The sequence below is a fragment of the Leopardus geoffroyi genome, chromosome A1 (assembly GCF_018350155.1).
Source record: "Leopardus geoffroyi isolate Oge1 chromosome A1, O.geoffroyi_Oge1_pat1.0, whole genome shotgun sequence".
Classification (NCBI taxonomy): Eukaryota; Metazoa; Chordata; class Mammalia; order Carnivora; family Felidae; genus Leopardus; species Leopardus geoffroyi.
Genome location: NC_059326.1, coordinates 192,570,441 through 192,583,317, shown reverse-complemented (window position 1 = coordinate 192,583,317; position 12,877 = coordinate 192,570,441). Strand labels below are relative to the sequence as shown.

The following is a 12,877-nucleotide window of genomic DNA, read 5'->3' as shown; positions in this document are numbered from 1 at the left end:
TACATTAAAAAATATATATTTTTTTAATAAAATAAAATGAGACCAGTTAGAAAACCAAGCTCAGTGTTAAAACAGCACATGGCACCTAGTAAGTGCCTAGTACATATCGTGTGCACTTGTTAATATTATCACCACAGCTTGTTGCTAGCATCTCTTTGATGAGAAATCTCAGTGGTTGAGGTCTTGCCTTCTCTCTCCTCACCCCTCCAGACCTCATGTTACTACCTTTTGTTCAGTTGAGGAAGATGAGACGCGGAGAGGGTGGTCAGTAGTGCCCCCCAAGATTATACAACTGAAGAGTGCTGGAGTCTGGACTAGGACCCAGCTCTGATTTCAGGTAATCAGGTGCCTCAGAGTCAAGGCAGGGCTGGGCATGGGGTTCCTCTGGAAGCCAGCAGTGCCAACGATACTTGTTCTTTGCCTCCGGAGAGCTGTGGCTGAAGGTGGAGGATGAAGCTGTAGCCTCAGGAATTAGTACTCGGAAAACAAAGCCTCTTTCCTTGGTGTGAAATCATAGAGGAGATGGGTTTTGTGAACTTACCACTCATTCAACAAATGTCAGTGCATTGCCAGGCCCTGAGCTAGACGCTGGGATTACTGCTGTCAGAACAGTCTGCTTCCTGGCCTCAAGGAGCCACATAGGGGGTGACGGTTCCAGCGCTGTGAGCGCATGTAGGAGGGACACTTTACTTGAGGTCTGAGAGGGTCCCCGAGGAGATTGACCTCATGGCCACATACAGATTAGCAAGTTGGTGAGTGTCAACTCAAGAAATACAGCCTAATAAATAACCTTGTTCCCCAAAGTAGAAATTCTTTCTGGTTAGGCTAAACTCAGCCTATTCAGCTGCCAATCTCCAGGAGATGGTGCCAGCCCCAAAATAAACATTTGGCCCTCCCCATTCTTCTGGCACTGAGGCCGAGATCTCTGACCATCCATTCTCAGTCCCACAGGCTTTCTCCCATCCGGCCTAGGCCCGTCTTGCCTTTTACCCACATTTGTCCCCCAGTCTCATTTCCAGCTTCTCCCTCGTACTAGTTCTTTGTTACCATGACCTGAAGAGTTTGACTCAACCCGTGTGCCTTCTCACCCTAAAAACCACTGGCTTCCCATTGCTTGACCAAGTCTTTGCTCCTTAGATTTCCTAGATCTGGTCCCTCTGGGTAGCTTTTATTTCAAAGGGTCAGCAGCATTAGGATGTTTCTAGAACAAGACAGCATAGAAAATATTTCTTTTTATCTGGCTTTGTAGTGGGTGTTGATGGGTTTGGCCCCTGGGTAGGCTGAGAGAGATTCTGGAGGGCGAGCTCTGTCCCTCTTCCATGCTGAGTAAAAAGTTGAGTCACTAAATTTCTTCAACTGAAAGGGAACTCCAGGCCTTCCCTGTGTTTTTCCTTCCTCTACTGCAGCAGGGGCTGATGTCACAGCCCACCCCCACCCCCACCCCGCCCCCCAGGACTTGTGGTGAATCCTCTCTCTTTCTTTCCTCTTCCCCTGGGAAACCTGCCCTGGAGCCAGGACGGCTTCTGGAGGGCGGTGTCCGGAAGAAGGGCCAGGCTGGAGCTGGACAGGGGATGGCATTTGTAATCTGAATCAGTGAATTGAACCACTTGATTCCCAGGAGTTGCTCTGATTCTTCTCATATTAAGAGATTATTTGATGGTCTCTTTTTCTCTTTAACCCTGAGGATGAGGGTTACTTGGCCATAGTAAACTTGGTGTGTGAATCTGAATTGAAATATTTAGCATTACCGTATGCTGAGCACTCTTATGCTCTGTTCCTTTAACTGTCACAGCAGTCCTATGAGATAATGGTGACTTTAGTTTTACAGATGAGAAAACTTAAGTTCAAAAAGCTTCTCTGGGTGCCTGGGTGGCTCAGTCGGTTAAGCATCAACTCTTGATTTCGGTCATGAATCTTCTGGTTCATGGGTTCGAGCCCCACAATGGGCTCTGCACTGACAGCACGGAGCTTGCTTGGTATTCTCTCTCTCCCTTCCTCTCTGGCCCTCCCCCACTCGTGTTTTTTTTTTTTTTTCTCTTTCTCTTGCTCTTCCTCCCTCCCTCCTTCTCTCTCCCTCTCAAAAAAAAAACAAAACAAAGCTCAAAGGGCTTGTCAAGGGGCAGAGTATGTAGGGCCTCCAGCCAAGTGCAGTGGATGACAAAGTCCATGTTCTTATGATGGGCTGTCTGCTTTCCTAGACAAGTGTTTGAATGAAGGGGTGACAGTTGAGGAAGAGAGAATCTCAGAGGGTTAGATAGTCAGTGTTGTGCAGTCAGCCTCTCCGCTTTGCAGGGAGAGCCGCTCTCTGCCCTGCTCACCCTCAACGCCCACATTCTGCCCCCCCTTGTTTCCCGGTATCCTCCATTAGCCATAGTGGTTTAGCTGCCTTGGTCCCCACCGCTCTCAGTAATCTGAAGGAAAAATAGTGGGTTTGCCATGCAGATACAGGTGCATAGTCTTCTGGTGTTCCACAACCACACATAGATTCTGGTGTGCTTCATTTAATACACAAATGCATGTGTGTATTTAGGGAAGCCCCTTCACCCCCTGGATCTAGAGTCATTCAGTATTGGCTCCTGGCTCAGGATGTTCCTATGGGACAGAAAGTAGCTTTTCTCCTTTTCCAGATGCCTGTTAGCCCCCGACTTGTTTTAATCAGGAGGAAGGTACTCCTAGGGCCTCTGTCTGCCATCTGGCTCCCTTAGAATGCTGGGCCTCAAGTAGGGTCCATCTCTCCACAGTTCTACTTCCTTCTGTACATGAGAACCTTTCCCTGTCTTCAGTAACCCTGTTTACCAGGAAACACCAGGGAAGCGCCCTAAGATTGCACCAGGAAGGAGTGGGTTGTCGTTTGTTTGTTTCTTTGTGAAAGCCAAAGTGCGAGTGGGGGAGGGGCAGAGAAGGAGAGAGAATCCCAAGCAGACTCCGCCCTGTCAGCACAGAGCCCGACATAGGGCCCAAACTCACGAACCTGTGAGATCATGATCTGCGTTGAAATCTGTGAGATCATGATCTGCGTTGAAATCGAGAGTCTCATGCTTAACGGACCGAGCCACCGAGCCACCCAGCCGCCCCCAGGAAGGACTTTTGACCCTACCAGTGGCCACATGGGATTTGTGGCAAGCTGGAGGGAGCACTTAAACAAAAAGAGTGGAGACCTGTGGCTGTCATCCTGGTTCTTCCCTAGGGAAGCCCCTTGAGGGCCTCTGCTCCCTATCTGCAGACAGAGGGGATTAGAACCATGGGTCCTTTTTTCTCACCTTCTACAGTCGTTTTCTTGGGCAGATGCAGAGTGGTGAGTTTAGTGTTTTTTGAGCTGGGCTCTGGTCACTGGCAGCTGGCACAAGTTTGAGAACGCAGAAGTGGGAGGAGGGGGCTTGTTCCCTCTTTGGGCTGGGATGATGCTGGACTTAGGGACTGGCACCTGCGTAAAGGATTGGTTTTCCCTGGGAACCATTTCAGATGCTAGGCCCTGTATGTTAGGGAGCCGGAGAGAGACTCTTGGTTGGTTACCTGGTGAAGGAGGATGGCTGGAAGGGGACCCAGAAAGGGATGTGTAATTGAAGTCAAAAAGCCGAGTGTTTTTTCTTGTCTCCCGCAGGGCCTGAGAGCAGTGCATCTGACTGAGCCCTCCTGCCTTTGCTTAAGCCCACAGGATCTTAACAGATCTAGGAATTTTACGTAAAGGCAGAAACAGTCCTCTCTCCCTAGTGGACTTTTCTGTCTGTCTGGGAGACTTTGTTCCTCCTTGGAGCGGGGGCAGCATGAGGATGTAGCTGTGAGCAGAGCAAGAGCAGGGCACTGTGGGTCCCGGGGGCAGAGGGAGACTAGCTAGGGATGGGCCTTTTTCAGCAAACTTCACCCAAGACTACTTGAATATTCCTGTGTATGTTCAGACTAGCCATATTCCCTCAGTCATCTTGGGGCTAGTGGGAGAATGGGGACATTTCCCAGGATGACAGGATGACTCTCCCATTAATCAGAGACTGAACTTTCAGTACTTTACCACATCCCTTTGTGATCTCGGCAAATGGGAGTGTCAGGCAGGGTGATCGCAGGATAGGACTCTTTCCAATTTTAAGAGTTTTTCTTAGGTTTGTTTTTTATTAGAAGAAACAGACAATGCCCTGAAAAGCTTTGCCTCACTTTTTCGAGGAAAGTCTTCAGGAACACCTTGCCCTATGAGCCTGATTCGCCCTTTCCACGTCTTGTTAACGAGCTTGAAGTTGCAGGTCCTTTGGCCTGCTCTTGTCCTGATAGCAAGCGGGGGGTCCTTGGAGAAGTGATTACTCCCGTAACTCAGGTATAGTCACAGGAGATAATCCTGGGGTGGCTCCCTCTACCCAGTCCTGGTTTTGTTTTTGTTTTTTTAATATTTTAGTTTTTATTTATTTTTTGGGGGGGGAGGGGAGGGGCAGAGAGAGGGAGACACAGAATCCGAAGTAGGCTCCAGGCCCTGAGCTGTCTGCACAGAGCCTGATGTGGGGCTCGAACTCACGGACTGCAAGATCATGACCTGAGCTGAAGTCGGACCCTTAACCAACTGAGCCACCCAGGCACCCCTACGTGGTCCTGGTTTGAAGCACCAGCCTAGTCTGGGAACTGGGTGGTATTAGGCTTCTCAGAGCCACCGAGGATCAGCAAGAAAGTCGGTGCATAGTAGCTCCCTGATCTATGGGCTCCATCCTCTTGGCACTGAGAGATTTCTGGGTCTCCACTATCCAGTGCTGGGTGTAGAGGATATTGTGGGCTGGGTTCCATAGCTTCAGCTCTCAGAAGGCATGAGGGGTATCTTGAGGGGGCAGTGGTTCTGGTAAGGGTTGGAAGCCAAAGATGCCATGGCCTCATAGTTAGGAGTCAGGCAGGGACTCGTTCTACTCATTAAGAGAACATGGGTGTGCTCAAGGACTAGAAAACTCCTTTTGAGACCAGCTAGGCAGATTTCTCTGTTCAGGGACTGTGGGGGCAACATGATGGGAGAGAAGTGGGTGAGTAGAGCCCCAGGATGTACCTTTCCCGTGGGTCTCTGAAGGAGGAAGGGTTTAGAAACCCTTGTTCTTCAGAAGTGTGTTGGGAAAGTAAGTGTAGGTGTAGAAGGGACCAGACCTATTAGAGTTCTTCCTTTAAACAAACAAACAAAAGGTTTTCTTTTTAAAAAGCCCATGTCTCATTGAAATGACTGGAAAATTCCAAACAGAATTAAATCACTGTTAACATACTACTTTACTCCTGATAATACTTAGTTATATGGCCTTCCAGAATTCTTGTGAATATGTGCATATACACATTTTTTCTTTGCTTTACAAAAATAGAATTGCAGCTTTTCTCACTTACTGTGTTTCACATCTTTTATCTCTAGTAGAACATTATCTTTTTAATGACTGCTCTAAAAATTGCTTAAAATTTTTTTTTTAGTGTTTATTTTTGAGAGACAGAGTAGAGTGCAAGCAGGGGAGGGGCAGAGAGAGAGAAGGAGACACAGAATCTGAAGCAGGCTTCAGGCTCCAAGCTGTCAGCACAGAGTCCAAAGTGGGGCTTGAACCCACAAACCGTGAGATCATGACCTGAGCCAAAGTCAGACGCTCAACCGATGGAGCCACCTAGGCACCCCTGCTCTAAAAATTGTTAAGCTTTAATTTCTGTAGCCAGTTTTCTACTGTGGGAAATGTAGGTTGTTTTCAATTTTTTGAACTTACAAACAGCACTTTTGTTATGGACGGCTTTGTATATAACTCTAAACACTTGTCTAGTTTGTACTGATAAATTCCTAAAAGGAACATTGAGTCAAATGGGTCTCATGTTTTCTTTGGGAACTTGGAGAGCAGCAGAGTCTTTCCTAAGTGGCTAACCTTTCTATTGACTGCAGGTCATTGAGGACAGAGCTGGTCCTGGTCGGGGGTGGGGATGCTTAGAAGAGAGAGCCCTGGATTTCTTGACTGCCAGCTCAGGGTTCTCCCCTTACCTTCCCCATGATCACTAGCCCAGGTCTGCTCACACACAGACTTCCACAGTGTTAGTTAGAGCCAGAGAAGGTCTTTCAGATCCTTCCTTCATGGAACCTGCTGGGATTAGGGAGCCTTTAATTACAGAGCCAGCTCTGGCATGGCCCCAGTCTGTTGTAGACTTACCCTCTCCAGGCCTCAGTGCCCTCTTTATAGGAGAGTACAGAGCTGGGAGGGCCCTCCTGCCTCACTTCATGGGTGTTCATGGGGTGTTGTCCATTGGTTGTTCCCATGGTCTCATTTTCCACGACTTCTTCAGAGAGAGGCTGGTATACTTGTTACTGGTGTTTGAGCACGTGTCCTTCCCTCTTTCCCTCTTCACCATGTCTTCCTCCTTTGGAAACCTGCAGGTTGCTTGATGGAGTAGAGGCGGTCATGAGGATGAGCTAGCGGTGGCCACCTCCGTTGGGCTGTGCATAACCATCTCTCCCTTCTTGTTCCCACAGAACATTCTGCTCCAGCTAAGGTGGTGAGGGCAGCAGTTCCTAAACAGCGCAAAGGCAGCAAGGTAAGGAGTAGGAGTGGGCTGCCTAAAGGGGGCTTCCTTGAAGAAAGAGGTGGTGGCCTCTTCCGAGCTGTGAGGTAGTTCTGGATCCTCTCAATAGCGGGGGAGCCCCTCTGGGCCTCCACTGTGGATGGTCCTAGTGGACAGATTATTGTGGGTTCTGATCTCTCGGGGGAGCTGTATTTTGTTTGGGTGAGGGGCTGAATGGCTGGGGCATGGCCACCCCAGGGCCTTCACAGAACGTGCCTTGCAGGTTGGTGACTTTGGAGATGCAATCAACTGGCCCACACCTGGAGAGATAGCCCACAAGAGTGTGCAGGTGAGTCTTTGGGGAAGAGTGGGCAGGTTTAAATGCTATGTACAAATGCACATTTGGCCTAAGTTCTCAGAGCCTCGGGTCTTAACTTTCTCGGTTTTTTCTTTTGAGAGGAGTGGTTGGTACAGCATGGGCAACTCTGAAATAGCTAAGGATCATCATCATTTGAGCCCTTGCTGTATGTCAGGGACTGCCAAGTGCTGCTTACCATTTCATCGAATCCTCACAGTGACTTAAAGATAGGTCCTTTAGTAATTCCCGTTTTACAGATGAGACCACTGAAGCTAATAACCAGCCGTTGGGAGAGGCTAATAACGAGCCCTTGATGGTCAGGTGGGCCTTGGAAGTCAAGTCTGTTGTATTATTATTCCAGAGCCTGTGTTCTCCATCAGCTATACTTGGGTTGCCAGTGAGTGAAGCAGGAGAGTGGTCATTAGGCCAGGTACCCACCTCCAGACTGTATGTCTTGGGGAAGCTTATGTAGCACTCTTTAGTCCCAGCAGAGGAACTCCTGATCAGTGCCCCCCTTCCAGTGCTTTTGTTCTGGACTGATGGCCTAGATCACTCACTGGCTGTGGCCATTGGCCTTCAGTTCACACACAGGGTTGCTGTGGACAAGCCAAGGGCTAGCATCTCTTTCGTCCCACAGACTACCTGGACGGTCTGGTCCTATAGGGAGTAAACGTATGGCCCCTGTATCCTGGTGGGTTGTCTCAGTTACTGAGACTCAAGGAAGATGAAGAAACAGGTTGTTTCCTACTTCCTGCCTGTTTGAGCACACTTCCCAGTGGAGGCATCTCAGGCATAAAAACAAGACCTAAGAATATATGTAGTCCAACCTGCCGTTGCATGCTGCGTCTTCCCTGCCCCACCTTTCTAGTGGCAGGGGTCCTTCTGCCCCATCCTAGGAGGCTCTCTGATTCACCTCACCCCCTGTTACTCTGCTTCCTACTGCAGCCACAGCCCCACAAGTCCCAGCCTGCCCGGAAGCTGCCCCCCAGAAAGGACATGAAGGAACAGGAGAAAGGAGAGGGGAGTGATAGTAAAGAGAGCCCGAAAACCAAATCGGATGAATCTGGGGAAGAGAAGAATGGGGACGAGGACTGCCAGCGAGGGGGCCAGAAAAAGAAAGGTGAGTGGCTTGGAACAGGCTTGGGAGAAGTGTGCAGGCAGAACTGTGAAGTATCAGAACTCGGGGCTGCTGGATGAGTTTCAGGAGCCCCGAGAAGTCCTTGGGAGGCTGAGTGGTGTAGGCCACCGGGCCAGCAATCTTCACTTCCGCCTGCTGTCCATCAGTTCCTTCTCTTACTTAACAAGCATCCGGTAAGCCCTGTTCTCGGCAGTTGGGCTCCAGCAGTGCACAAGACAGATGAGGTCCCCGCCTCAGAGGAATCTTAATGTATCTTGTTGTATTGCTGTCCCATGTAAGATTTCATTTAAAACAAGAGTTTCCATTGCCCTCGCTAAGATGTTTAGGGTACAAGTTTGGCTGCTTTGACAGAGATTCAAAGTAACAGTAGTTTAAACAAGATAGAAGTTCATTTCTCTCATCTGACAGCTGAGTGTAAGTAGGCCAGGCCTAGAATGGCAACTATTCCTTTCCTTTCATCTTGCTGTGGTGTCTTGGCTCTTTTCATCCAAGATGGCTCACTCTTTCCCTCTTCATTCCACTTAGCAGGAACGGGAAAGGGGAGAGCAGTTCCCTTTTAGGGACTCGGCCTGGAATTGACTACTTTCACAGAGCTCTCCATAGACAGAATTTTGACAATGTCTACAGGGAGCCTGGAAGTGCAGTCTTGATTCTGGGAAGCCATGCGTCTGCCTCCGGAAAGGGGTTCTCTGACCATGGAGAAATTGATATTAGGAGTCAGCTGTGAGTGTCTGTCGCACTGAGGTCCATGGCTTCCTTATTTTAGAGATGAAAATGAGGTCTAGTGTGGGTCATCAAATTGTGAATCAGGTCTGTTGCTCGAGACAGCAAAGAACAGTTGGGGGTAGGGATGGCTAGGAGAGACCTCTCCTTCAAGCCTTCCTCATGTGCCCATGCTGTCCTCCAGGGAACAAACACAAGTGGGTTCCATTGCAAATAGACATGAAGCCTGAAGTGCCCAGAGAGAAACTGGTCTCGCGCCCTGCTCGCCCGCCAGAGCCACGGCACACGCCTGCCAACCGCGGGGAGATCAAAGGTATGCGCCGCCCACTGTGGAGGGCCTGGGCATGGGGGTCATCCTCAAGCCTGACCCAGCGCCCCTCTCCCCATAGGGTCTGAGCCTGCCACCTACGTGCCCGTGCCCATGGCCCCCCCCACCCCAGCCTGGCAACCAGAGACCAAACCGGAGCCTGCCTGGCACGACCAGGATGAGACATCGAGTGTGAAGAGTGATGGGGCTGGTGGGGCGCGGGCTTCCTTCCGTGGCCGTGGACGGGGGCGTGGTCGCGGCCGGGGACGCGGCCGGGGTGGCACTCGAAGTACGTGAGGCCCCTTTGGGCTCCGGGATGTCCTAGGGAGCGTGGCGGGGGCGGCGGGCAGGGCTCTCCTCTCCCTTATGGCGCCCATTTCCCCCATAGCCCATTTTGACTACCAGTTTGGCTACCGAAAGTTTGATGGTGCAGAGGGGCCTCGCACCCCCAAGTACATGAACAACATCACCTACTACTTTGACAATGTCAGCAGCACTGAGCTTTACAGCGTGGACCAGGAACTGCTCAAAGACTACATCAAGCGCCAGATGTGAGTGGACAGGAGCCTTCTTCCTGGAGGGATGCGTAGGGGCCCGGGAACCGTCAGAGGTGGCTGCTGGCAGAGTAGGGATGGGCAGGTCCTTCTGGTGCTAGGGACAGTGCCTGCCCCTGGCTGGAGCTGAAAAAGTTAACTGCTGCTCATCCTTTAAAAGTTAAGTTTTCATAATAAAAGCTAATTTTTCATAAAGGTAATATCTATTGCAAAAGTAATACCATATTCGCCTAAAGAAAATTTAAAATTATCACAACAAAAAGGAGAGGCAGTGTCCAGAGTCCAGCCCTTTGTGCACTTCTGTTTATAATGGCAGCACGGTCAGAACGCTAGCAAACACCTAAGGAGTCCACACAGTTAGCAAGGCTTGCTATTAAATGCTTTCTAGGCATCCTCTTAGTCCTGCGGCTATCTTGTTCCTACGAGCTGGGTCTTCTCTCCAGTTCGTAGGTGAACAAACAGACCCAGAGTGTTGCCCAGAGTTTCATGGCTAGTATTTCAAGGCACAGATTTGAATCCATTTCTGTCTGATGGCAAAACCCTAGCTCTGAACCACTCTGATGGTCCCTCAGTCGGGGGAGCCATACAAGGAGGTGGATCATTTCAGTAAAGTGCACTAGTATTTTAGGAGCAGAGGAGAAAGTGGCCAATAACATTGGAACTGGGTTTTAAAGGAAGATGAGGGGTTGGCCAGGCATACGAAGAAGCCGAAGGGCAGGAGGAATGGTTAGGGAGCCATAAAAAGATAGCATCTCTTTTCAGCCTGCAAAATTGTACGTTCAGTTGGGTCAGGGTCGGTCAGAGGCTATGTGCGGTGGCCGGGGTGTTCCGAACAAGAAAAGCAGACTCCTAAATGATGCTGCAGCAATCATCTGTCTTCTCCCTTCCACCTAGTGAATACTACTTCAGCGTGGACAATTTAGAGCGAGACTTCTTCCTGCGACGGAAAATGGATGCTGACGGTTTCCTTCCCATCACCCTTATTGCTTCCTTCCACCGAGTGCAGGCTCTTACCACTGACATTTCACTCATCTTTGCGGTAAGTCTCCCTTCCTGGGGCTGGGGTGCAGGGGAAGGAAAGGTCCTTACTTAAGGAGCTAGAGGTTGGGCCACGGCAAAAAACCCTGGAGGAGTCCCCATCTGATGAATTCTGCTAAAGTCACAGGGCTTCGCCAGCCTCTCTGCCTCCCTTCTTGCCCCTCTCTCTCTCTCTCTTATTATGGAAAATTGCAGATATTTCAGAAGTAGACAGCATGGTATGATGAACCCAGCCTCAGCAATTACCACCTCATGGCCCATCTTACTCCATCTATCCCCCATCTGTGTTTCCTCTTTCAAATTACTTCGCAGAAAATGTCAGGTAACCTGACATTTCATCCACGTTTCAGTACTTATCTCAAAAAGATAAATACCTGCTAAAAACCTAGTCACCATGTCGTTATCACATGTACAAGTATTAATTCCTTCATATGTCCAGATACCCAGCCAGTTGCAAATTCACCCCACTCGTCAAAACTGAGACTCAGGATCCAGACAAGACCCATATGTTGTCTTAAGTCTCCCCTTCCCTTCTCTTTTTCCTTGCAGTTTATTATTTCAATAAACCGGGTTGTGTATTTTGTCAAATTTCTCATGGGACACAGTGGTGTCATTTAGCATATTCTTGTATATTCCAAATTTTTTGTAAATTGGTGGTCCAGAAGCCTGATCAGATTCAAGATTCAGGTTTGGGGGGTTTTCCTCCCGTCTTTGTCGAGAGTAAAGATCATGATAGATTCTCTCAGGTGGCACATAGCGTTTCATTTGTTCTCTTGTGCTAGAAGCTGCTATTGATGACTGTCTGGTATTTCATTAGGGATTGTAAAATGGTAAGATTCTAATTCTGTCAATCTGTCTTCATTTGTTACCTGGAATACCTCTTTAAGGAGAAACTTTGCCTCATCAGCTATTCAGTTACCAAGAGGTATGGTTTGTACAGAAAGGGCGGATAAATGCTTGAACTTTCCTTTGTTAACCAGTTTTCAGAATTATGAGTTGATCCCTAATAGCTTTAAAGGTTTGGCGCTTGGGATTGTTTTGTTTTGTTTTGTTTTGTTTGTTTTTTTCTTTTTCTTTTTTTCCTTTAGTATCTTTTAGTACCATTACAGTGTTACAACCTGTGATTTCAAACATACTGCAGTTTTTTCAACCCATTGCAGTTCATATGCTGAATCAAATTGTCCCATCTTTGGCTAGTGGAGCCTTGGTTCATCTTGTGCGTTTCCTGCCTCAGTTAGGGGATTGGCTATATTTTCAAGAAATTCTGGGTCCTCACTTCTGGGGAAATGGTATTTATATACTACAGTCTGAGTTGATTGTTGCTGTTTTGATTGGTCATTGTTTCTGGAGTTTTTTGTTTTTGTTTTTATGCATCATGAGATAAATTTTCTTTTTTTTTTTTTTTAAGTTTGTTTTTTATTTATTTTGAGAGAGAGTGAGCCAGGGAGGGGCAGAGAGAGAGGCAGACAGAATCCCAAGCAGGCTCTGCACACCCAGCACAGAGCCTGATAGGGGGCTTGACCTTCCAACCGTGAGATCATGACCTGAGCTGAAATCAAGAGTTGGACACTCGACTGACTGAGCTACCCAGGCACCCCTCTACTGATATTTTCCATTATAGTTCAGGACTACAGGATCTTTATTCAACCCCAACTATCTTCTATTTGTAATACTCCTTTATCCTGTGCCCCAAATTCTAATTGCTGATGACATCAACATAATTATTCATTTGTTTTATTCAACAATTTATATAACCTATTCTTGTAATAATAACCTCTACTATTAAAAACAGGGTTTTTTTCTTCTACACTCAAATGACTGTATTTTCAAGTTATTACTTGAAATAATCTCTGTGTGGTCATGTCTCTAACTTGATGTGTATTAGTTTTGTTAGTTTCATTTTGCTCTCGAGTTTTAGGGATTGCTTTTTTCCCCTCTAATTTCTTTTTTTTTTTTTTTTAATTTTTTTTTTTAATGTTTATTTATTTTTGAGACAGAGAGAGACAGAGCATGAACAGGGGAGGGGCAGAGAGAGAGGGAGACACAGAATCTGAAATGGGCTCCAGGCTCTGAGCTGTCAGCACAGAGCCCGACGCGGGGCTCGAACTCACCGTGAGATCATGACCTGAGCCGAAGTGGACGCTTAACCGACCGAGCCACCCAGGCGCCCCTCCCCTCTAATTTCTAATTTGGTTTACATTTAGGTAAAACATTTACATGGTTCAAAGTCAACATGGTATATTCCTAGAAGTCCAATTTAAAATTCTCTCACTTCTACTTTT

At 48.1% G+C, this 12,877-nt stretch overlaps 1 protein-coding gene across 3 annotated transcripts in view; it reads left to right on the top strand.

Annotated features, from left to right (window-relative positions):
* The window catches only part of LARP1 (La ribonucleoprotein 1, translational regulator), a 57,168-nt gene that overhangs the window by 26,966 nt on the left and 17,325 nt on the right, over positions 1-12,877 (top strand). Inside the window, exons 2-8 of one of the 3 annotated variants that reach the window (XM_045436430.1) lie at positions 6,449-6,510; positions 6,761-6,826; positions 7,781-7,955; positions 8,881-9,009; positions 9,086-9,193; positions 9,392-9,554; positions 10,452-10,596. In XM_045436430.1, coding sequence (XP_045292386.1) covers positions 6,449-6,510; positions 6,761-6,826; positions 7,781-7,955; positions 8,881-9,009; positions 9,086-9,193; positions 9,392-9,554; positions 10,452-10,596 — 848 coding nt within the window. Of the gene's footprint in view, positions 1-6,448; positions 6,511-6,760; positions 6,827-7,780; positions 7,956-8,880; positions 9,010-9,085; positions 9,293-9,391; positions 9,555-10,451; positions 10,597-12,877 lie in introns of all 3 variants that reach the window. The other 2 variants (XM_045436425.1, XM_045436438.1) reach the window with 2 other exon arrangements.